Here is a 26,282-nt window from a genome sequence, read left to right on the forward strand (position 1 = left end):
AGTTAGGGGTAGGTTCTTCACTCAGCGAGTCGTAAGTTCATGGAATGCCCTGCCAGTAGCAGTGGTGGACTCTTCCTCTTTATGGGCATTTAAGCGGGCATTGGATAGGTATATGGAGGATAGTGGGTTAGTATAGGTTAGGTGGGCTTGGATCGGCGCAACATCGAGGGCCAAAGGGCCTGTACTGCGCTGTATTCTTCTATGTTCTATAATCTAATTCTCAGACAATACCACTCAGTTCTAGAATCCCCAACCAGTTTATCTTTATTTATCCTGTCTTTTCCTGTTAATATTGTCCAATCACCCCTTCACCTTCTAACTTTGACAGAAAACAGGCCCAATTTGTGTAACTTCTCCTCGTAACTTAACTCCTGAAGTCCAGGTTTCATTCTTGTAATGCTTTACTGTAATCCCTCCAAGACCAGTATGTCCCTCCTAAGGTATGGTGTCCAGAGCTGCTCACAGTACTCCAACTGGGATCTAAACCAGAGTCTTACCAGATCACATCTCATTAGACAGAGACGACTGGTGGTGGTTTAGCCTGAGGGCCACCGTGTTTCAGGTGAGGGTAGATGTTGAGAAGGAGAGTCATTCATGGCAACGTCACCCAGTGTAGGAATTGAACCCATGCCGTTGGTGACACTTTGTGCTGCAAACCAGCTGCTGAAGGTCGGTGCTTTTTCCCCTGGTAGACTCGACTAAAATTGGGATGTATAATTGTAAAATATTTTGTTTTGTCTTGAATGTAAGCCATCATTCTCTGACCTCACCCAGGAAGAGGAAACCACTAACACCTTGCAAAGTAGAATGTTTACCCAGTCATATCACAAAAGAATTTTCTTTCTGAAAATAAAACAATGTTTGAAAGTCTTCAAAAGGAGATTTTTGCAAAGTTAAAAATTTCAATGGGACCGGAACTACGGCCGCAAGGTGGGTCAGTGCTCAACAGAGCTGCCTCACACCCCCAGGGGCCACGGTTTAAGTCCATCCTTGTGCGACTGTCTGTGCGGAGTTTGCACATTCTCCCGCATGCCTGGGTGGGGTTTTGTCCGAAGATGTACAGGTTAGGTGGGTTGGCCTTGCCAAATTACCCACAGTGTCCAGAGATGGGCTGGCGAGGTGAGTTAGCCACGGGGACTCTAGAGTTATAGGGGTAGGGTAGGGGTGGGTCTGAATGGGATGCTCTTCATTGTGGACTCAATGGGCTGAATGACTTGCCTACACACTGTAGGGATTCTATGATTCAAAAGGGAATTAATGTGTGTGAGTATTATGAACTGCACGGAGGATGATGAAAGACTTCAAGAGGACTGAGACAGGCTGGTGACAGAGATAAACGGACATTGGCAGATAAAATCGAATGCAGAGAAATGTATTGGGAGGAAGAAGGAAGTGAGTCAAGAGTGTAGTGCTGGAAAAGCACAGCAGGTCAGGCATAAGTCTGAAATGTCAATTCTCCTGTTCCTCAGATGCTGTCTGACCTGCTGTGCTTTTCTAGCACTACACTCTCGACTCTGATCTGCAGTCCTCACTTTCTCCTAGAAGGAAGTGAGGCAGCATAAAGTAAAGAATACAGTTCTAGGGAAGATGAAGGAATTGTGGGAATTTGTGCTCAAATCAACGAAGGTGAGAGGGTAGGCCAAAATTCCAGGACTTTATAAGGAAAAAGATAGAGGACAAAAAGGAAGGAAGTTTCACCAAATCTTTCAATAGACCAGGATGCACCCTGCTCTGGGTATTATATCCAGCTCTGGGTACTCCATTTTCGAAAGATAAAGAGCAGAGGATATTCAGAATGACTGGCCCTAGGCATTGGGGGGCTTCATGATAAATCAGAGAAGTTAGGACTGGTTTCCATGGAAATGAGAAGGTTCAAGAGGTATTTGACAAATGTATTCAAAATCGTGAGGGATCCGTACAAGAGCAGATGGAGAGAGGCAGTGCCCATTGGTGTAAGATTGAAAGGGAGAGCGAGGGCACCAATTTAAGACATTTGACAAAAGAAGCAGTAGCAGAATGTGGAGAATCTGGGTTACACGGATTGGTTAGAATTAGGAATGCACTGCTTCGAAGGGTGGCAGAAACAGATTCAATAATGGATTTTAATACAAGAACTGAATCTTCATCTGAACAGGGACAACGAAATGCAGGGAGAAGGCAGGAGAGCAGGGCAATGTTGCTCTTTCATTGCTCATGTGGAGAGCTGGCATGGTGGGTACATTGGCCTCCTTCTGTGCTGTGAGCATTCTATGACTCCATGTCGATTATTTTACCAAGTGAGCTGTTGCTATCTCAAGTGAATTTATCTGTAGGTGATTGAGGCAGGTTCAGGAATAAGTTTTGAATAACAGATAAAGAACATTTTTCAGGGCCACAGGGAAGAGGTGGTCTGATTGGATAGCATCTCCAGGGAGCTGGTATTAGCATGATGGGTTCAACGGCCCACTTTGCGCTGTCCAATACTGGGATGCTCTGGCTGTGCTTTGCTTGTATCGTGCCTACCTTCTGAAAATACCCTCCATTCTGAGCATGAGGGAAGCAAATGCCTCCTAGAAAGGGGGCAGAGCGGTAGGGGAGGTGGAGGCAGGGCTTGTGGCTAAAGGCATTGCAGGCAAGAGTCAAACCTCAGGACACTTTTGAAGGGGATGGGGGAAGGTGGTAAAGCAGGCAGGTTGACAGGTGCCACACAAGGGGCTGAAGGAATCACCATTGTTCCTGCTGACAGCAGACTCGTTGTGCTAAATGGCCGACCTCTGGTCCTGTGGTCTATGGCGTTTATGTGCATTCATTGACCAATGTCAGACAGATAATGACCCTATGCTCTGACAACTCGTCACAACGCAGGCATTCTGCAACTTACCACAGGTGAATGCACTAAAACTGATAAAAGTCTCAGTCCAGTCTGAGGGAGAGTGATCTGGGGAATTTCTCTCCAACCCATCTAATTTTGAGTTTCCTTGAAGTGCTTGGTTTTTATAACAGTTGGTGCTACACTGATCGGCAAAGAGGTCTCTTGGACCAGTTTCTAACTCCCAGATGGGTTGGAGAGAAATTCTCCAGATCACTCACCCTCAAACTGGACCGCGCATTCACCTCTGGTAAGTTGCAGAATGCCTGCGTTGTGACGAATTGTCAGAGCATAGGGTCATTATCTGTCTGACATTGGGCAATGAATGCACATAAAGGCCATAGACCACAGGACCTGAAGTTTTTAATATTTGTTCATGAGATGTGGGTACTACTGGTTGGCCCAGTAGTTATTACCCATTCCTAATTGCTCCTTGATCATAGTGGCCTGCTGGCTCATTTTGGAGAGTTGTTAACAGTCACGCTGCTGTGTGTCTGGAGTCAAGAATAGGTCAGACCAGGTAACATCAGCAGATTTCCTTCCCTAAAGGACCAGATGGGTTTTTATGACAATCGACAACGGTCACTTGGTAACCATTAGACTTGCTTAGACTCCAGATCTTCTTGTTCTTGAAGTCCAAGTTTCACCAGCTGCTATGGGGAGATTCAAGCCCATGTCCCCAGACCATTCAGAGTGCTGGCTCAGTGACATTACCAGTACATCACCGCCTCTCCAGTTCAGAGGAGGCTCACCAGATTGATTCTGGAGATGAGGAGAGAATGAGCAGGGTAAAGGGGTGACTCGGTTGAAATATAAGATCCAGAAAAGTTTGAAAAGGTTGGAAGTGAAAGGTCCTCTGGGAGAATCCAGAGCTGGGAGCACTCTTAAAAAATTTAAGACAGCAATGAGGCAACAGTTTTTCTTACACAAAGGATGCAGAGTCTTTGGGATTTTCATCCTGGGAAGATGGTGGAAGCAAAAATTTTGAATGTTGTAAAGGCAGAGGTAGATAGATATTTGATTTCCTCGGGTGTTAAAGACTATCGTGGGTATGCAGGAATGTCGAATTGAGGTTAAAGATCAGCCAGGATGTTCCTAAATGGTAGGACAGACTCACAGGGCTGAATGACCTCCTTTTGTTTTACTTTATGTACGTGTGGGTGTAAGAGCGTCCGCAAAAGGATCGACTAACTGGATGTCTTTCTGTCTTGAAGAAATTGGTTCACCTACTGTGATTCTTTCAAATTATGGAAGGTCTTGTTCAAGACTGCCCAGAGAGAATGCTGATGTTTACAGAAATGAAATGACTGCATTCTTCCGTCAGAACCAGGGCAAGGAAAGAGACATGAGGTACACTTTAGCTATGATTCAATCAAAGGTTGTAAGAATTTCAAAGTGCCGAATAGCCTGTAATCGTTATGTTCCTGAGAGATAAACCAACCATTCCCCTTGATCAAGGATAAACGTTATTGTGAATGGTCCTCCAATCGGAATCAAATTTAACATAGTCAAAAAGACACATTAGTTTCTCAGAACAAGATGACTGTTTTTACAATAGTTTTATTAGTCAAATATGCAAAAGTAACATTCTACAAATGTTTTAAACATCGTATAACTTATTCACTGAGCCACAGTAAAGAACATGAAATAATTTCCAGCAAATGAATTAAAGATCTGAAGTACGGAACACAACAGCATGAGGGAACAATTAATACAGAGATGTTATAAAGAAAGGAATTTGAGAGAACAATCATGTCAAAGCTAATTGGATAAAATACAAAATTCTAATAAATATTTGCGAATAAAATAAGCTTAAGACATGGTCTGATGCAAAACATGCAAGTGATCATCATGGAAACTGTGTGGCAACGGAAGGAGGGAGCAAAGAGGGTTTTTCCGACACAGTTAAAAGTCATTTATCTAACTGAGCTAGCTACACCAAAATGCTTTCATTTTCATTTATCATTAAAAAGTAGAGAACAGCAGTGGTCACATGTTTTTAATTATGTATTTAAGTGACCATGTCTGCACTGTAATGCCAATATATTTGTGTGTGTTTGTGTGGGTTTACATGTATGTTCATGTGTTTGTAGGTGTCTGTATGTGTGTACATTTATGTGCATATGCCAAAAGTCCCTGTGCCTTCACAAATGTGCAGAAGAGATTTTTAAGAGATCATGTACACCACGAAATGAACTGTGCATTCTGAAAAATATGAGAATGATATTTAATGTTACCTGATGACATTCCATGTTACTTTCACTATAAGATTCCATGTGAATGTATGTAACCAGTAAGAGGGCAATCAAACCTGAACAAACCTCTCCTTTTCCACTTCCACTCACAATCACTTATCTTCTCTACTTTAACCCTCAGGTAATCCTTTTTCTCACCAGATACTTGGCTAATTCTCTCTTGAATGCATTCACATTCTTTGCAAGGTAAATTTCTCCTGACTTTTCACTGATAATTTGCCAGTAACTTTGGTGAAGTCTTCCAAGAATGCAACCGATCTGGGCTGGTGACCTTATTTTCATCGCTTACAAACATAGTCTCTGGAGTAACTTATTTCTTGTCTCATGGTGCTTCAATCAAATAGAAAAGGTTTAACAAAATGGTTTCCCCCTCAAAAACACAAGTACCATTGATGACATAGTCCCGGTGTTCAAAAGGGACATCCATTCCCACAGCTTTTACTGATTGGTCCCTGTTAATTGGCTTTTTTTCTCACAGAATCACAGAATGTAGAAGGAGGCCATTTGGCCCATCATGACTGGGCATGTCTCTCCCTGGCCGGGGAAAAGAAGAAATCGGATATGAGCCAGCAATTTGGGAAATTGAGAAGCTGGAGATGCTGAGATTTTCTGCCTAATCTTTGGGGCATGGTGTAAAGAACCAAAATGGGGGGGGGGGGGGGGGTGACAATATCTGGCTCCCCTTGGTTTTCATCCCTGTAGAGCTCAAACTCACCATACCCACTGGCTGTACAGCTTCTATCACCAGATCAACTGGTTTTCCCAAATTGCCGCTTATCGAGTCGCCTCCATTTTGGTTTTGTTCAGATGATCCTTGCAGTGGATCATGGCTTCATCCGTTCCAGTGGAGGGGTGATCCCAGGAGATCACAGAATAAAACAGAACAGAAGGAAGCCACTTGGCCCATCCAGGCTATACTGATTCTTTGACAGAGCCAAACAACCAGTCCCACTTTCTTCCCATGCTCCTGCAAATTGTTCTTCCTTATGTACTCATCCCAGTCTCTCTTGAAGCACCAATAAACAAAATGAAACAAGGTCAAATGCAATGCTGTAAAAAACAAAACGCAGGGAGGCTTATTGGGCTGGTTTATCTTTGCCCTGTGGATTAAGCTGGAGTAGTCTGCAGGAGCCAGGAAATTTAGAGGGAGCAATCATTGGGACAGCTTCCTGACTTGATCCCCCCTCCTTATGATTTTCACAGAGGAGTCTTCAGAAAAGTGACTCAGCAGTGGCGAAACGCCAGAAGAGAGTAATGATTGAGCCAATCAGTGACACAGTTAAATGGGACTGAAATTTCCTGGTGCCTTTATAGGTTCCCCACTCTGTCTATGGTTCATGAGGACAGTGGAAGGGCTGGGGGCTTTGGCTGGACAGTCAGAGTATTCATAGAATCATAGGATCCCTGCAGTGTGGAAATAGGCCATTCAGCCCAACAAGTCCACACCGACCCTCCGAAGAATAACCCACCCAGACCCACTCCCCTATCCTCTTACTTTACATTCACCCCTGACTAATGCACCTAACCTATACATCCTTGACACTATGGGCAATTTAGCATGGCCAATTCAGCTAACCTGCACGTCTTTGGACTGTGGGAGAAAATTGGAGGACCCAGAGAAAACTCACGCAGACACTGGGAGAATGTGCAATATCCACACAGACAGTCGCCCGAGATTGGAATCGAACCTGGGTTTGACAGTGGTCATGCTGAAGGACCAAACCATTAATCTTCGAAGCATTCTTCGTTCAAATCCATACTCTTCACTTGCAGATGGCTCCAATCGGTAGTGCTGGCGTGATTAATTGGTTGCTGGTCCCACCATCAGTATTGTTCCTCTATTTTCTGCTTGGACATCAGATATGGAGGCAAACTATTAATTAAACGCTCCCACTAAATTCAGCCACAACCAGTTCAGTGGAACCCTGGGATAGAGCTTCCCACAGTTTCTGAAATAATTCAGCTCATCGAGTTAAGATAATTTGCCAATCGTCATAGTTTTTATCTGGGAGAGCATAGGGTGAATCCTAAACTGTGCTCTTCGCTTTCTCTTGTAAATTCAGGTCAAATAAAGGGAATTCTGCTCAATATTAATGCACCTAGAAAGAAAACACTCTCCAGTATCCATTGACTCCCACTGTCTGACTCAAAACTGTACAATGTGCTTCTTCCCTCTGCCATCAGTCAGCAAGGGAAGCATCTTCAACCATTTCAGGCAAACTCTCCAGATCCAAGTCTTCTTTCCCATTGTCTGAGATTTCAGAGGTAGCATAACATCCGGAATCTCGGGGACATTCCTTCAAGTGTGCTTGATCGAGTTTGAGGTCAGAGGGCTGGTTCTCAGCTACAACATCACTTTCCTCTTCCTGTTCACTCAAGACTGAAAAACAAGAAGGGCAAATGTATCATTCCGTTTATCTGCCATGATCAGTTCACCATTAAATAAAAACAGATAATTGAGAAGCCATGAAACAGCTGGTTGGAAGTTTCATATCCCGTATGCTTGTTCTTTGCGAAATCTTAGATGGACATCAACATATGAAGCTGGTGTTAAAAGCTCTTGTGGTGCAGTGGCAATGTACCTACCTCTGGAAGCCCTGAGTTCAAGAACCACCAGCTCCAGAAATGCATCATGACATGTCTGAAGAGGTTGTTTGAAAAATATCTGTGAAGTTGCTGTTTTAATGACTGAGGTTCCTTGCTCTGACCACTCTGTCTGACCTTCCCACTATGTTCCTCAAACCCGCCTAGTCATCCTCTGCCTATATCATTTTAGAATTAAATAAGACAATCTAACCAGTGTCCGTTGACATTCAATTGTGTAACCACTGAATCGCCCACTATCAAAATCCTGGGGATTACTGTTAACCAGAAACTCAATTGGGCTCACCATATAAATACAATGAATACAAGAGCAGGTCAGAGGTTAGGAATCCTGCAGCAACTAACTCACCTCCTAACTCTCCAAAACTTGTTCACCATCTGGAAGGCACAAGTCAGGAGTATGATGGAATACTCCCCACTTGCCTGGATGGGTGCAGCTCCAACAACACTCAAGAAGAAGCTTGATACCATCCAGGACAAAGCAACCCACTTGATTAGCACTACATCCATAAACATTCACTCCCTCTACCACTGCTGCTCAGTAACAGCAGTGTATTCTATCTACAAAATGTACCACAGAAATTCACCAAAGATTTTCAGACAGCACTTCCAAACCCATGACCGCTTCCATCTAGAAGGACAAGTGCAGCAGAAACTCCACCACCTACAACTTCCCCTCCAAGTCGCCCTCCATCCTGACTTGGAAATATATTGCCGTTCATTCAGTGTGTCAAAATCCTGGAATTCCCTCCCTTAGGGAATTGTGGGTCAACCCACAGAAGGTGGACTGTAGCTGTTCAAGAAGGCAGCTCACCACAACCTTCTCAAGGGGCAGCTAGGGATGGGTAATAAATACTGGCCATGTCCCATGAATGTGTTAAAAGAAAAAAAAAGCTTATTTAGTAGCTGTAGCAGGGATAGAAATCTAATAGAATTGATTCAAATATGGAGTTCCAGGAAAGTTGTACAAACACTAGGGAGGCAACAACATGTTCAATGACCTTGGAGAGGAAAGGGAGGATGAAAACATGGAAATTTGGAGAATAAGAGCAGGAGTGGTCCACTCAGCCCTTCAAACGTACACCATCATTCAACAGGACCATGGCTAAAGATCCAACTCAGTCCTCTTTCTCCCCATGTCCTCTGAGTCCTTTAATCCTAAAATCTATTCCCAATTCATTCTTGAAAACATCCAACATTTTGGCCTTGACTGTTTACTTTGGCGAAGAATTCCAATCACGATCTGGATGAAGAAAGCAGGAACAGGGGACTGAGTTGGATGATCAGCCATGATCGTATGGAATGGGGTTGCAAGCTCGAAGGGCCGAATGGTCTACTCCTGCTCCTTTTTCTGTTTCTATGGATGTTCTTCCACCTTAGTATCATTTTCCCATTTTTGTTCCATACCCTTTGATACTTTCAGCACTGACAGCTATATCTAACTCCTTCTTAAAAACGTTTTTCTCCAATGTTTCTATGGGTGTGGCCGAAGCATTGTCAGAAAGTTTGCCCCATGGGCTAGTGTAAGTAAGAGAAGGGCAAAGGATGATCAGGTGGCTTCGATCTTAGTCACATTCAGTCTGGGAGGTTCTCACACTTCATGTTGGTGGAGCCAAAGGAGAGATGATTCAGGAGTTTTAAGGTTTTATGGGACATTGGTGAGGCCTCTTCTGGAGTACTGTATCCCAGTTCTAGGAAGGATATTATTAAACTGGAGAGGGTTCAGAAGGGATTTACCTGGATGTTGCTGAGAATGGAGGGTTTGAGTTGTAAGGAGAGGCTGGGACTTTTTTCACTGGAGTGTAGGAGGTTGAGTGGTGACCGTATAGAGGTTTGTAAAATCATGAGGGGCATAGATAAGGTGAATAGAAGGTGTCTTTTCCCTAGGATGGGGGTTTCAAAACTAAGAGGCACGTTTAAAGGTGAGAGGAGAAAGATTTATAAAAGCCATGAGTGACGAATGTTTAACACAGAGAGTGGAATGAACTTTCAGAGGAAGTGGTGGATGTGGGTGCAGTTACAACATTTAAAAAACATTTGGATAAGTACATGAATAAGAAGTGTTTGGAAGGATATAGAGCTGGAAATGTGTTGCTGGAAAAGCGCAGCAGGTCAGGCAGCATCCAGGGAACAGGAGAATCGACGTTTCGGGCATAAGCCCTTCTTCAGGAGGGCTTATGAAGAAATGTCCTGAAGAAGGGCTTATGCCCGAAACGTCGATTCTCCTGTTCCCTGGATGCTGCCTGACCTGCTGCGCTTTTCCAGCAACACATTTCCAGCTCTGATCTCCAGCATCTGCAGACCTCACTTTCTCCTTGGAAGGATATAGGCCAAGCGCAGGCAGGTGGGACTAGTTTAATTTGGGATTATGGTCAGCATGGACTGGTTGGAGCGAAGTGTCTGTTTCCATGCTGTATGACTCTCTGAATCAATGACATGGTTTGGAATGGAGTAAAGACACTGGTGGTCAACTTTGTATCCCAGCATGATTCTGGGAGAGTGAGCAGATGACCTTATTGATTGGCAGATCGACCTTAAGGGACCAAATGACCTACGCCTTCTCTTATTTCTTATGTTTATCACATTAATCACCCAGGTGCAGGTTAAAGCCTTCACTCCAAAACTGCCTACCCCTCCCACACCTTTCTCCACCTTGTATATTTGCTCACTATGAATATCCTCCACATTTAGCATGGGAGAGAAGGCCAGAAGAGAAACTGCAAAATACTAACATGTTGAGACAAAAGAAATGTTGAGACAGTAGACTTGGAATATTTTTGTGATACAAATCATCTGAGATGGAGTGATGATCAAACTGCTGCAGGTGAATTAGGGACTTAATCACCTTCATGTACAGAGACTGATGAGGTCATAACATGAAGCAAGAGTGTAATGTCATCCTTACCATCGTAATCCTGTTGAGCGGCATTCAGAAGCATCGCCCTCTTTTCTGCATCTGTGATGTTCAGTTCAATCAGGTGACTCTCCTTGAGATCCTTGAAGTCATCCAGACTCTGGTAGCCATTGAGAAGGAATGTGGAATAGAGATCCTACACAGACCAAAGAATATGCAAGCCAGAACCGTTACATATGGAACGGGGCAAGGAAGCCAGCAGTGTCTGTCATGTGAAGCTTCTTCAAACCTAGTTCTTTGACCATTGCTTCAATGAGAGGGATTCAATGGTTCAGTGGAACTATCACTGGAATTATTTATCCAGCTATTTATGTAATGGTCTGGGAAACTGATTTCGAATCCTACCATGACTTCCATTTGAACTAAATGGAGGGAAACAAATCTGGAATTCAGAGTCTAATGGTAACTATGAATCCATAATCGATTGTCAGAACCCACCTGGTTCATTTACGACCTTCAGGGAAGGAAGCTGCCCATCCTAACCTGGTCTGACCCATGTGTAACCCCAGACCAACAGCAATATGGTTTTTTTTTAATTTTTTTCTTTTGCCCCCACACCACCGCCTAACTGCAGTAGTGCTTATATTTTTCCCCAGCATCCATGTCGTATGTGTGGAGGTGCGAGACACAGTGAGAGACAACAGGTGGACAAATCTTTATTCATTTCCCACCACCAGGAAGAAAGGAAACACCCAAGTGGCCAGTGACAAGCAGTGCCCTTCTCAGAGGGCAATGCTGCATGAGCAATATGGTTGACTCTCAACTGTCCATCTGGGGTGATAAGTGGCTTTGCCAGCGATGCCCATATCCCATAGATAGGGAAACAAAGGCAATAGTGGGGACAGTGGGTATGGCTGTGATGAAAGTAGCATGGACAATGTCAATGCTTTGGTTTTGGGGTTGGAGAAAGGATATGGGAGAAGGTGGTTAGGCCCTAAAACTATTGAACACGAGATTGAGTCTTGAAGGCTGAAGGGTCCCTCAGCAGAAGATGAGATGCTGTTCTTACAGCTTGTGCTGAGCATCACTGTAGGTTTATATAAAACTAGGAACGGCACAGACAGGAGGGCTCAAAGACCAGGGGCATAGGTTGAATATTAGGGGCAGAAGATCTTGAGAAGATGTGAGGAAAACCTTTTTCCCCCAGAGGGGAATCTGGAACTCATACCTTGTAAGGGTGAGAGAGGCAGAAACCCTCATAACATCAAAGAAGTACTTAGATGTGCACTTGGGATGTCAAGACATATAGTAACATCCTATAAATACACCGTTGGAAAAAGGCAGGTTCAGAAAAATAGATTCTCTTACATCCAATTTTCCAGTCTGGAAGAAAAAAACACCAAGAGAAAACTCCTGTCTGTGTGGGTTTCTTCCAGGTGCTCCACAGTTTCCTCCCACAGTCCAACTATGTGTAGTTTAGATGGTTTGGCCATGCTAAATTGCCCATTGTGATTGGGAATGTGCACGTGAAGATGGTTAACCATGGGAAATACAGGGTCATGGGGATAGTGTGGGGGTCTGGGTGGGATGCTCTTCAGACAGCCAGTTCAGACTTGATGGGCTGAATGGCCCCTTTCTGCAATGTAGTGATTCGATTCTATGATCAAGACCCATAATTGAAGAATGGGAAAGATATCAAGGAGACTTTGTGTGTCCAACCAGGAGCCAAGGTAATGAAGAGAGAGGGAATGAGGAAGAAACAAGGAAGGCAGCACGCCATACGAACCTCCAGGTGGAATCTTTCCAGCAGCTCCTGTAAGGAATCAGGAACTGGCTGTCTGCTCCTCCTCTCCGTCTTTAGTTTCTTGGGCACAGCTTCTTCATTGGGCAGGATATCCACATAAATGAACTTGAAGTTTCCCACTTTGCCATTCAACATTCCTGTCCAAGTGCCCATGGTTGGCTTGTTAATTATATCAATAATGTTGCCTTTCTGAAAAAAAATCAAGGTTGGCATTACTTAACCTTTGCCCTTTGAACTCGAATGAACCAGAGACGAGGAGAAGGGTTGACTTTAACTCAAGGGGCATAATGGGTACTGGGTAGTTAACACTCACAGTGTTACTATATTTGAACAGTTAACTAGTAATAGTTAATAATCTATTATTCTAAGTTTTCCAACAGAATTAAGTTATTCCAATTTCTTCTATCTTTTGTTGTCTTAACTAAAGCGTACGAATAAAGTGTGTTTCGCTGCAAAACAGGTAGTTTGACCAATTGAATTGTGTCTGGAGTGCACACCTTACACTTACCTTTAAAATAAGAAAAAGTTAGGGTCTAGACTATTCTCTTGATATATTTTGAGGGGTTTGGTTTGGACTATAACGATTGTTCATAATTGTTAACCTGTAGCTAGCCTATTTATTTGTAACAAATAGTAATCCTTGTTCAGTACTGCAAGTTGGTTGATGATTCTTGTCAATCCAAGCTGAAAGGACTGGAAAATTGGAGAATTCTGCTACTTTATAAAATTTTCAACTTTTATGTTAACCCCAGCAATGGACAGGCTTGATTTCTAATGTGCTCCTCCAGTGAGGAGTAACAATACTACATATAAATATGCACATTAGCGGAAAACATAGACCATTTGACTTTCATGTGCCTGTTCTGTCTTTGAAAAATAATGATTCAATAAGATTGTGGCTAATCCGTTTATGATTCACATTCTGCATTCCCATCTAACCTGAATGACCTTTGATTCCCTGGCCTAATAAGGAACTGTCAAACTGTGCCATAAAAATATGCAATGACCCTGCCTTCTGACACAGAGACTTCCAAAACCACATCAGCCTCTACGAGAAAATTATCACACAGTATCCTGGATTGCATTCCTGAGTGGGATTTGAACCTACAACCTTCTGACTGGGGCAAGTCTCAGATGCCCCAACCCAAATAAGTCAGTGCATTCTTACCGTCAGCTTGAGGGAGTCAGTGTCATAGGGACTCGGGGTGAAGTCAGTGTGCACCTTTGCTCGTCCACAGAATGGGCCTGTGTAGGGAACCTCCTCATCCAACCTGAAGCTGTCCCGGTTACTTGCTGCGTCTGAGCCACTTGCAATGCCGCCTGCTTAAGAAATAAGGAAGCATCAGGACTGCTCAAGGCAGATTGTTCCACAAGTCCTCCCAAACTCTACCTCCCTCCAACCCTCTCTTCAGCAGCACTCTCGGAACCCTCCAATGTATGCGCCTCTCAGCTCCCTCATTCTCCTTTCTCTTACTCCCCTTTCAGTCACAGAATCATAGAGTCACACAGCACAGAAAAGACCCTTCAGCCCATCACAGTTTCCTTCTTTCATGTACATCCTTCTTTTGTCAGCGATTACGTAAGTAGTTGTTTTGCAACTTTGTGGGTTGTACTAGAACCTCCCATGGTAAATTTGGAATATAATTGAAATAAACTAAATTAAAGGAAGAATTTGCACCTTATGTAGCATCCTTTGCACCCCCAGGACAGCCAAAAATGCTTTGCAGCCAATGAAGTCCCCAGAAGAAAGAGGAGCCATTTACCCCCTCAAGCCTGCTCCACCAGTTAGTAAAACCATGGCCACATAGGGATATCTTGGAATAATACATACTTCAAAGGAGAGGGCATGTTGGAGAGTTTTGGGATGCAGAGGGAGATTGGAGTACTGGGACAAGCTAACTGAAGGTGTGGTCAGCAATGGTGAGACCAAAAAACAATTTTAGGGCTTGAACACCTTCTTCCATGTCTTTTATCACGCTACACCCCGGCCCTGTCATCACATAATTCCCATTAGCTGCTTTTCCTTCTCCCTGGCTTACCACCATCCATCCTTTTGTCTGACAAACAGTCTTTCTCTCTCTCTCTTTGAGATTTGTTTCTGTCCACCGCTTACTCCATTACCTTCCCCTACTCCACTGTCTCCAGTATATATACCACCTTTACCTAGCTATTATCAGTTCTGAAAAGGGGTCAGTGAACTTACAGATGACACCAAAATTGGACGTGTAGTTGACAGCAAAAAAAGGTTACCTCAGTGTACAATGGGACCTTGATCAGATGGGCAGGTGGACCAAGGAGTCGCAAATGGAGATTAATTTAGATAAAAGTGAGGTGCTGAATTTTGGTAAGGAAAATCAGAACAGGACTTATAAACTTAATGTCACTGAATCATAGAGTCACACAGCACAGAAAAGACCCCTCAGCCCATCACAGTTGCTGAACAAAGGGACCTTGGAGTGCAGGTTCATAGTTTCTTAAAAATTGAGTCACAGGTCGATAGGATAGTGAAGAAGGTGTTTGATATGCTTTCCTTTATTGGTCACTACATTAGTCATCTGCACACAACAAGCAAAATTAATGTCATCTACAAACTACCTTGCAAGAACTGTAACAAACACTACATTGGACAAACAGGTAGAAAACTAGCCACCAGGATACATGAACATCACCTAGCCACAAGATGACATGACCCCTCTCACTAGTATCCTTACATACGGATGAGGAAGGACACCACTTCAACTGGGCCAACACATCCATCCTAGGACAAGCCAAACAGAGACATGCACAAGAATTCCTAGAGGCCTGGCATTCTAACCGGAACTCGATCAACAAACACATTGGCTTGGATCCCATTTACCGCCCCCTGAGAAAAAGAACAGGAAATGACATCACCATAGGAAGTGATGTCACCACAGGAGATGACATCACCAACCCAAGGAAACTTAAGCATATAAATAGAAAGTGGGCTACACCACCAGTGCTCCATTTGGAGGCTCACTGAAGATGTTACCTAGTATGGTGATGAAATGTCTGAAAACGAACCTTCCAGCTCAGCGAGCAAACCTACATCCAGAACCTCAACCTGAGCTACAAATCTTCTCAAAACTCACAAACTTGAAATGGTTCAGAAAAGGTTTACAAAGATGTTGCCAGAACTAGAGGGCTTGAGCGATAGGGAGAGGCTGAATTGGCTGGGGCTATTTTCCCTGGAACATTGGTGTCTGAGGGGGTGACCTTATGGCCGTTTATAAGTCATGAGGACATGGATAGGATGAGTAGACAAGGTCTTTTTCCTGGGGTGGGGAATCCATAACTAGCGGGCATAGGTTTAGGGTGAGAGGGGAAAGATATAAAAGAGACGTAATGGGCAACGTTTTCATGCAGAGGGTGGTGTGTGTATGAAATGAGCTGCCAGAGTAAGTGGTGTAGGCTGGTACAATTCCAACATTTAAAAGACATCTGGATGGGTATATGAATAGGAAGGATTTAGAGGGATATGGGCCAAATGCTGACAAATGGGACTAGATTAAATTAGGATATCTGGTCAGCATGAACGTGTTGGATCAAAGGGTCTGTTTCTGTGCTGCACACATCTCTATGACTTGATGACTCAAAGCCTTAACTCTGTTTCTCTCTCCACAGATGCTGCCAGGCTCACACGGCTTCTCCAGCAAGTTCTGGTTTTGGGGTTTTTTTCGAAAAAGATACGGAACGAGTAAAAACCATGTGAAGAATCTCACATTGAAAGAGGGCTTTAGATTAGTTACAGTGTGGAAACAGGCCCTTCGGCCCAACAAGTCCACACCGACCCACCACCCACCCAGACCCATTCTCCGATATTTGCCCCTTCACCTAACACTACGGGCAATTTAGCATGGCCAATTCACCTGACCTGCACATCTTTGGACTGTGGGAGGAAACCGGAGCACCCGGAGGAAACCCACGCAGACACGGGGGGGGATGTGCAAACTCCACACAGTCAGTCGCCTGAGATGGGAATTGAACCCGGGTTTCTGGTGCTGTGAGGCAGCAGTGCTAACCACTGTGTCACCTGTCAGTCTATAAGGGTTTGTAAGCAGGGGTGAGAACTTAAAAATCAAGTGATTTCTGGACTGGGACCTGAGTTGCGTGAGTGGGGAAAGCAAATATTAAATTATTTATTCTTCAGGACATGGTCAAGGCAACCTTTGCTTCCCATCCCTAATTACCCCTGAATGGAGTGACTTGCTGGGCCATCTCAACGTGTGGTTAAGAATCAACCACATTGCTGCAGGCCTGGAGTCTCATGTCAGTCAGACCAGGTAAGGATGGCAGATTTCCTTCACTAAAGGACATGGGCGAAACTGATGGGCTTCAACAACTGACAATGGTTTCACTTAAAAACAGAAAGCGCTAGGTCTTTCAGCAGCTGTGAAGAAAGAACTAAACAGACCAAACTCAAATTGACTCTTGTTTTGAACAATGACAACAATTTCATGGCCTGATTTTGGGTCCTGAGTTTACTAATTAAATTTAAATCCCACCAGGCGCTGTCGTGGGACTGGCTGCCATACCATTGGAGCATTACCCTGGGCTTTGTACAACCAGCTCACTAATATTTCCACAATTTCACTCTCCCTCCAATTTCCAAATGTTTGTCTAGCTCTACATCTTAAAGCTAAATGTACCCACTGTTGTACACAATATCCCATTGTCATACTAGCTGTCCTAGGCTAATGGGTTTGAAATTCCTGTTTACAAGCAGATTATATCAATTGCATTATTGTTAACCAATATGACCATGTCTGATCATCCAGCTCAATAGCCTATTTTCACCTTACCACCATGTCATAGGAACAAACCCTTCAGTCCAACAGTCCATGCTGATCATAATCCCAACGTAAAATTGTCCCACTTGCCTGTTCTTGGCCCATATCCCTCCAAACTTTCCTATTCATGTACTTATCTAAATGTATTTTAAACATTGTAACTGTAACGGCATCTATCACTTCCTCTTGAAGTTCATTCCACATATGAACCGCTCTCTGTGCCGCTCATGTCCTTTTAAATTTTTCTCCTGACACCTTAACAATATGTTTTTTAGTCTTGAAATCCCCCACTCAAGGGAAAAGACACCTCCTATTCACATTATCTAGACTCCTCATTATTTTATAAGGTCACCTCTCAACCTCTTTCACTTCAGTGAGAAAAGTCCCAGCTTTTCCAGTCTCTCATTGTAACGCAAACCCTCCATTCCCACCTTGATAATTCTTCTGAACCCTCTACAGCTTAATAATATCCTGAATAATGTCCTATGATCCCTTTAGCCCCAAGTGCTACATCTAACCCCTTCTTGAAATCTTACAATGCTTTGGCCCTGACTGCTTTCTGTTAAAGCAAAATCCACAGGCTCACCACTCTCTGGGTGAAGACATTTCTGTTCAGTCCAAAATGATTTATCTGTATCCTTCAGCTGTGTCACCCGGTTCTGAGCTCCCTGTCAATGGGAACATCATTCTTGCATCTACCCTTCTAGTCCTGTTACAATTTTATAGATTTCTATGAGATTCCCCCTCATTCTTCTGAACTTCAGCAGACACAATCCTAATTGATCCAGTCTCTCTTCAAACATCAGTTCTGCCATCCCAGGAGTCAGTCTGGTAAACCTTCGCTGCACTCCCTCAATCGCCAGAACATTCTTTCTCACCTAAGGAGACCAAAACTACATACAATATTCCGGGTGTGGTCTCACCAAGGCCATGTATAATTGCAGCAACACATCTCTGCTCCTGTACTTGGATTCTCTCGCTATGAAGGACAAGATACCATTTGTCCTCGTCACCCCCTGCCTGCTGCACCTGCAATGCTTACTCTCAGCAACTGGTATACGAGAGCACTCATTGCAGTTTCCCCTCTGTTTTATAGTCACGCAGATAATAATCTAACTTCCTGTTTTTGCTACCAAAGTGGATAACCTCATACTTATCCACATCTTTCTGCATTTTCTACTTATTTGCCCACTCCATCCTCCTATCCAAATCATCCTCCTTACAACTCACAGTCCTACTCACTAAATGTGGAGATGTTATGTTTAGTTTCCTCATCTAAATCATCAACATGTATTGTGAAGTGCTGGGGCCCTAATAAGACCCAGCTCTACCCAATAGTCATTGCTGTTTAGAAAAGACCCATTTTTCCCTGCTCTTTATTTCTTGTCTGCCAACTGTGATGATGATGATACTCCTTTAACAAGAGTATGGTGTCCTTGGTTTTGTTCGAAAGGGGTTGTAAAAGGCAGAGGTGCCAACATGGCTACCGGATACTGTGTAAATCAACAATCAGGGAAAAGGGCTTTAGTTATTTTTAAGAGAACAGTTTTACAATGAAAGGGGAGTGGCCAGTTCTCCCAGTTCAGGGATTTTTCTAGTTTGGTTTAGTTTTAGCTGGGGACCTGGAGAAACAGCTGTAGTGAAAAGAGGTTCCATGCTTCAGCAGATGATCCCTGGCTGATCCTTTCTCTCTCTCTCTCTCTCACTCTCTCTGACATCTCTCCTATAAGGACCTGTGTTTGATTTTACTTTTTTGTCAAGGAGAGCATTTATGGGGATGTTGCAGGAAATTGGAACAGCTCCTTTGTTAAGTTGTGGGGATCGTGTCGGTTGAGTTTTCAAATAGTTGTTATTCTAACTTCTGTTTTGGTTTGTTTGTGTTTCATTCTGTTTTACTTGAAGCCAAGTGGTTTGACCAGCTGCATCCCTCCTGGAATACCCACCTTACATCTGCCTAAAACAACTAGAAAAACTAGGGACTTAGTATGTTTTGAGGGGGGTCTGGCCTGGTCCATAACACAACCAGTTCTTTATCCATCACAATACACTACCCCAAAACCATGCACTTTAATTTTACACAATAATCTCTTATTTGGGACTTTGTCAAAAGCCTTCTCATAGTCCAAAGAAATCACACCCATTGGATCCTTTTCATCTACTCTACTAGTTACATCCTTAAAGAATTCCAGTAGATTTTCCTTTCCCTGTTTGCCAGGCAGTTTCCAGGGATGGCAGGACTGAATTATGAAAAGAGATTGACTAGGTGAGGATTGTTTTCGCTGGAGTTCAGATGGATGAGGGAGGGGCGGGGAGGAATCTCATAGAGATTTATAACATTCTAACAGGACTGGAGAGGGTAGATGCAGAAAAGGATGTTCCCAATGGTGGGTGTGTCCTGAACCAGGGGTCAAAGTCTGAGGATTTGGGTTGCGCCATTTAGGACAGAAATGAGGAGACGTTTCTTCACCCAAAGAGTGATGGGCCTGTGAGATTCATTACCACAGGAAGGAGTCGATGCCAAAACATTGAATGTATTCAAGAAGCGGCTAGATAAAGCACTTGGGGTGAATGGGATCAAAGGTAATGGGGAGAAAGCAGGATGAGGCCATTGAGTAGGACAATCAGCCATGATCGTGGTGAATGATGGAGAAGACTTGAAGGGCCAAATGGCCTCCTCCTGCTCCTACCCTCTATGTTCCTGTGTTTCATAAATCCATGCTGACTCTGTCCAATCCAGCCACTAATTCCCAAATGCTCAGTTATTAATCCTTTTACTACGGACTCCAGCACTTTTCCCACCACCAACAATTGGCTGATTGATCTATAATTCCCAATTTTCTCTCTTCCTCTTAAACATTGATGTTTACATTAGCTACCTCCAATCTGCAGGAACTTTTCTAGAGTCTATAGAATCTTGGAAGATGACCAGCAATGCATCCACTATTTCTAGGGCTACTTCCTTGGAAATATATTTATATCGGCCATTCCTTCACTGTCACTGGGTCAAAAACCTGGAATTCCCTCCTGAAGGGTATTGAAGGTCTGCCTACAGCACATGGACAGCAGTGGTTTAAGAAAGCAGCTCAGCATCACCTCTTGTTCAGATCAGTAATTGGTTTGCTGTAGGAAGACAGAGGGTGGTGGTTGATAGGAAATGTTCATCCTGGAGTCCAGTTACTAGTGGTGTACCGCAAGGGTCAGTGTTGGGTCCACTGCTGTTCATCATTTCTATAAACAACCTGGACGAGGGCATGGAAGGGTGGGTTAATAAATTTGCAGACGACACTAAGGTCGGTGGAGTTGTGGATAGTGATGAAGGATGTTGTAGGTTACAGAGGGACATAGATAAGCTGCAGAGCTGGGCTGAGAGGTGGCAAATGGAGTTTAATGCGGACAAATGTGAGGTGATTCACTTTGGTCAGAGTAACCGGAATGCAAAGTACTGGGCTAATGGTAAGACTCTTGGTAGTGTAGATGAGCAGAGAGATCTCGGTGTCCAGGTACACAGATCCTTGAAAGTTCCCACCCAGGTTGACAGGGTTGTTAAGAAGGCATACAGTGTTTTAGCTTTTATTAATAGAGGGATCGAGTTCCAGAACCATGAGGCTATGCTGCAGCTGTACAAAATTCTGGTGCGGCTGCACTTGGAGTATTGTGTAAAGTTCTGGTCACCGCATTATAAGAAGGATGTGGAAGTTTTGGAAAGGGTGCAGAAGAGATTTACTAGGATGTTGCCTGGTATGAAGGGAAGGTCTTATGAGGAAAGGCTGAGGGACTTGAGGCTGTTTTCGTTGGAGAGAAGAAGGTTGAGAGGTGACTTTATAGAGACATATAAGATAATCAGAGGGTTAGATAGGGTGAACAGGGAGAGCCTTTTTCCAAGTATGTTGACGGCGAGCACTGCTTTAAATTGAGGGGTGATAGATATAGGACAGATGTTAGAGGTAGTTTCTTTACTCAGAGAGTAGTAAGGGTATGGAATGCTTTGCCTGCAATGGTACTAGATTCGCCAACTTTAAGTACATTTAAGTCGACACTGGACAGGCATATGGACGTACATGGAATAGTGTAGGTTAGATGGGCTTCAGATTGGTATGACAGGTTGGCAACATCGAGGGCCAAAGGGCCTGTACTACACTGTAATGTTCTATGTTCTATGTTCTCAAGGGGCCAACTAGGGACAGGGCAATAAATATTGGCCCAATTGGCGATGCCCACATCCCATGAATGAATTTTTAAAACTGTGACAAGAATTTAAGGTCGATTCAAAGGTTTTAGGCCTAGCTGCAGCAGGACCAGTAAAACTGGCGAATATGACATACTGGTCCATATCTAGGAGAGAAATTTACAGGCGACTGGGGCTGAATGATCACAGTTACAGTCACATCACACAAAGGTGGTGAGCTGACACAGGAGAACAAGTCTGCTTCACAGCCACAATGACCTTCACGTGATTGGGTTCATGCAGAGTGGGACTTCGGCCCTTGTACTTAGGAGGGAATCTATCTTCTGGAGTTCTGTGAGCTGCACTAGAGCTCCCGCGGTGGACATTGACGGAACTGCAGGCAGAATCACAAAGGAGTCCCGATTGAACACAAAGACCCAGGTCATTGGAGCATTGCTCATGGGAGGCTTGTGCTACGTTTGGAAGAGGGAGGGAGTTGTGGGGTGTGAAATTGTGTGCAGGGATATGGGTGAAAGGCAGGAACCTAGCACAAGGCAATAAAACCAGTACTGGCACAGCGGGCCAAATGGGCTCCTTCCGCTCTGTGACAATCCTGTTACTCTGTGGTAAAATTAAGAAGCACAGTTCACCACAAAATGTGGCTGATATTTGGAACTCTCTTCCACAAATAGCGATTGGTGCTAGATCATTTTAAGTCAATTGATAGATTTTTGTTCAGCAAAGGTATTAAGTGATATAGGGAAAAGAAGAGGATATGGAGTGAGGTTATAGATCAGCCATTGATTAGATTAGATTCCCTACAGTGTGTAAACAGGCCCTTCGGCCGAACAAGTCCACACCGTCCCTCCGAAGGTTAACCCACCCAGACCCATTTCCCTTTGACTAATGCACCGAACACTATGGGCAATTTAGCGATGCTAATTCACCTGACCTGCACATCTTTGGACTGTGGGAGGAAACCAGAGCACCTAGAGGAAACCCACATAGACATAGGGAGAATGTGCAAACTCCACACAGACAGTCGCCTGAGGGTGGAATTGAACCTGAGACCCTGGTGCTGTGAGGCAACAGTGCTAACCACTGGGCCACCATGCCACCCCACGGTGTGTTGTGAAACAGGTCTGAGGGGGCTGAATGGCTTCCTCACATTCAATACTCCTATGTGCTTGTAAGATGTTTGTTTATGAATTATTATGATATTGAAATGGGGGTTAGCTGTTGAATAAAGGCTGTTTGATTTCGGGGGTGAAGTTGTAGGCAGGAATCCATGTATTAAAATCTCCAGGAATATGGTCCAACAGAGTTAGTACTTTGCAGCAAAAACATACATGAAAGTGGAAGGCTAGGATCATCTCTACTCCTTACTACCATCCACGTCATCCTGTGTCCAATGGGGGAAAATGTTCAGGATGTTACTCCCAATAGACCTTCAGAGAACAGCCAGTGTGTGGACCTATGTTAAGCATCCTTTAAAGACTTGTATTGTTACAGTGACTTGCAAGGCAGACATCTGAAAGGAGTTTACAGTCAAATGAAGGTCAATGAAAGTATGATCATTATTGCAATTTTGGAAATATGGCAACCAAAGGCCTTGAGGAAAAAATAACAGAGGGGTCCATTATCAAAGTTGCTTGAGGGATGATACCGGAGTTGATAAAATATGATGCTAAAAAAAGCACTGCAGGTCAGGCAGGAACAAGACAGTCAACATTTCTGGCAGGACCCTTCTGGGAGGGGGAAGGGTGCTGAAAGATAAATGGGGGAATGAGGGGGTGGGGTTAGGGGAAAGGTAGGTGATTGGTGGGCAAGGGTAGGAGGTGATGGTGATAGGTCGGTGGGAAGGGTGGAGTGGATAGGTGGAGAGGAAGATGGACAGGCAAGTCAGGTCAGGAGGCCAGATCTAAGTCAGACAGTGGGATCTGGGATGGTGTGAGGGGAGGGGAGATTTGGAAACTGGTGAATTCAGTGGTCTACTCAGAATGAGTTTGTCTCCACAAGGCAAAATGATAACATCTCAGATGAACTGAACTGTGCCCTTTCGAGCAAAGGAAAAATGGAATAAATTAACAGCTCATCAGCACCTATAACATCGAGCCACTGATAAGAAAGCGTGGGTGGTTGTTTTTATGACAGACAGGTAACCGCATTAAGCGAGCTCAAACAGTCTTTGCTTGAGATTGTTTTATCACCTGAATCAGCTGAGGTAGATTAAGCCCAGCGTACATCCTCACTCACGGTGGTCAAAAATGTTTTGTTTTTCAGTACGTATACCATATGTTACTCTGCAGCACTTATGAAAAGTTCAACAGCCATCATTCTTAAATTATAAGCAAGGACTAAGGAAATCAAGAGATATTGGAAAACACAACTGAAGTTTTCATGGTTATGATGGGAACTGATACTGATAGGAAGCTGGTCAAGTTGGTGAAGTGTCAGAAACACAAACCATGGACCATGGCCAGCATCCACTCTTACTAGGGTCATGACTCAGAAGCTAGGAAGACATTAAAAAAACCTGGGGGATGATTTTTCATCCAAAGGATAATGGAGTTGAGGAATGAATGGCAGGAAGAGATATTGGAGCAGATGGAATTAACTGGGCTCAAGGCAATTTGGAAATCATTAAACAGAGAGAGAAGACATTGAGGTTTGCAGGGAGATGGTGGGTGGGTTGGATTGAGGGGATTGGGAGGAAGTGTGTAGGTGGGATTGAGGGATATGATGAGAAGGTGGGTGGGTAGGATTGAAGGATACAGAAAGGACATGGATAGGTGGGTTCGAGGGATATATATGGAAGGTGGAACATGGATGAGATTGAGGGCTGAAGAGAAGGTGGGTAGGTGGAATTGAGGGATATGAGCAGCAGGTGGATAGGTGGGAGTAAGTGACACAGAGAGGACTTGGATAGGTGGGACTGATGGATGTGAAGATTAGGTGAGATTGAGGGATATTGGGAGAAGATGGTTGTAAATTTATTTTAAAAATTATTAGATTACTTACAGTGTGGAAACAGGCCCTTCAGCCCAGCAAGTCTACACTGACCCTCCAAAGAGCAATCCACCCAGACCCATTCCACTACACCCAATTTAGCATAGCCAATTCACCTAACTCACACATCTTTGGACTGTGGGAGGAAACTGGAGCACCCAGAGGAAACCCATGCAGACACAGGGAGAATGTGCAAACTCCCCTCAGACAGTTGTCTGAGGTGGGAATTGAACCCAGATCCCTGGTACTGTGAGGCAGCAGTGCTAACCACTGTGCTATTGCGCCACCAAATGCTTGCATTATTGCATCAATTCCATTCCTGAAAATACTGGTGTAATGAGGGGCTTGGATCTTAGAGAATCATCAAATCCCTACAGTATGGAAACGGGCCCTTCAGCCCAACAAGTCCATGCCAACCCTCTGAAGAGTAACCCATCCAAACCAATGCCCTACCATATTATCCAACATTTACCCCTGACTAGTGCACCTAACCTACACATCCCTGAACATTTTGGGCAATTTAGCTTGGCCAGTGGATTGTGGGAGGAAACCGGAGCAAACCCACGCAGATACGGGGAGAATGTACAAACTCCACACAGCCAGCCACCCAAAGTGGGAATCGAACCCAGGTCCCAGGTGTTGTGAGGTAGCAGTGTTAACCACTGAGCCACCACGCTGCGCCCAATGCTAAATTGCCTCTACTGTTCAGGGATGTGTAGGTCAGGTGCCTTTGTCAGGGGTAAATGTAGAAAAATAAGGTAGGGAAATGGATCTGGGCTGGGTCGCTTTTTGGTGTGGATTTGTTGAGCTAAATGGTCTATTTCCACACTGTATGGATTCAATGAGATAACTCAATCTCTAAATAATACCACTCGACCATCATTTCCCAATATCTATTGGGCTTATCTATCATGGAATATAAAGGACTAAAGGGAGTGATGAAAATGGTGTTTAGTTAATATGCTCTGGAATGCCCAGTATGAAAAAGGAGAGGAACACGATTTAATAGGAACTTACAGCATAAAAATGAATGAAAACTTGATAGATATAAAAAACATGTAGTATTATGGGGAAAGAGAGAGTGAAACTAATTGGACAGCTCTTTCCAAGGACTAGCTCTGTTACAATGGACCAAATGGCCTCCTCCTGCACTGTATGACTCTGTGATTTATAATTTTCATATCTGAAGGAATAATGTGAGAAATGGGAGTCTCATGGCTGAAGTCAAGGAATGTTGAAGCAAAATCTTAGGCCACATCGCGATCCATCATTAAGATCAGAATCAAAGTCATTTGACATCTTTTGGCGTGTGAGATCCAGTTATGTGTAATGACCAGAACAAGCTTATCCCTTTCCTTAAATCAATTTAGGACCATAACTACTGCTTGCATCTCTTGAACAATCTTTCCTAATAATATTAAAAATCACATAACACCAGGTTATAGTCCAACAGGTTTATTTGGAAGCATTAGCTTTCGGAGCGGGGCTCCTTCATCAGGTGGTTGTCTTCATCACCACCTGACAACTACCTGATGAAGGAGCAGCGCTTCGAAAGCTAGTGCTTCCAAATAAACCTGTTGGACAATAAACTGGTTTTGTGTGATTTTTAACTTTGTACACCCCAGTCCAACACCGGCACCTCCAAACCATTTCCTAATAGTGATTCTGTTTTTATCATTTGTTTCTTGTTTTCCAAATCACAGAAGACTGAATGTTTCTGGTGTAGAAATGGGCTATCCAGGCCATCTTGCCTGCACTGGCTCTACTGTCTCGTCTGGTTGTATAACCTAGCGTCGTTTCCCATAATCCCGCACACCGTTGTTATTTAAAAAAGCATCCAATGACCCTTTTGAATGCCTCGGTTGAACCTGCCTCTCCCACATTTTCAGGCAGTGGAAATTCCAAATCCTAACTACCCCCACTGTGTGAAAATGT

General features: G+C 43.9%; 1 protein-coding gene across 4 annotated transcripts in view; it reads right to left on the minus strand.

The window, feature by feature from the left end:
* Positions 1-4,383: 4,383 nt before the first annotated feature.
* Positions 4,384-26,282, minus strand: part of LOC122555427 (SAM domain-containing protein SAMSN-1-like) — a 173,849-nt gene continuing 151,950 nt past the window's right edge. For 3 of the 4 annotated variants that reach the window (XM_043701419.2, XM_087992454.1, XM_087992455.1), the window contains 4 exons: positions 13,534-13,688; positions 12,348-12,554; positions 10,613-10,757; positions 4,384-7,483 (listed from right to left, as the gene is read on the minus strand). In XM_043701419.2, coding sequence (XP_043557354.1) covers positions 7,284-7,483; positions 10,613-10,757; positions 12,348-12,554; positions 13,534-13,688 — 707 coding nt within the window. In that variant the 3' untranslated portion in view covers positions 4,384-7,283. The remainder of the gene's footprint in view (positions 7,484-10,612; positions 10,758-12,347; positions 12,555-13,533; positions 13,689-26,282) is intronic. The other variant, XM_043701420.2, reaches the window with a different exon arrangement.

Source organism: Chiloscyllium plagiosum, unplaced genomic scaffold (assembly GCF_037043375.1).
Source record: "Chiloscyllium plagiosum isolate Xiang-an unplaced genomic scaffold, Cpla_swu_hap1 HiC_scaffold_12, whole genome shotgun sequence".
Taxonomy (NCBI): domain Eukaryota; kingdom Metazoa; phylum Chordata; class Chondrichthyes; order Orectolobiformes; family Hemiscylliidae; genus Chiloscyllium; species Chiloscyllium plagiosum.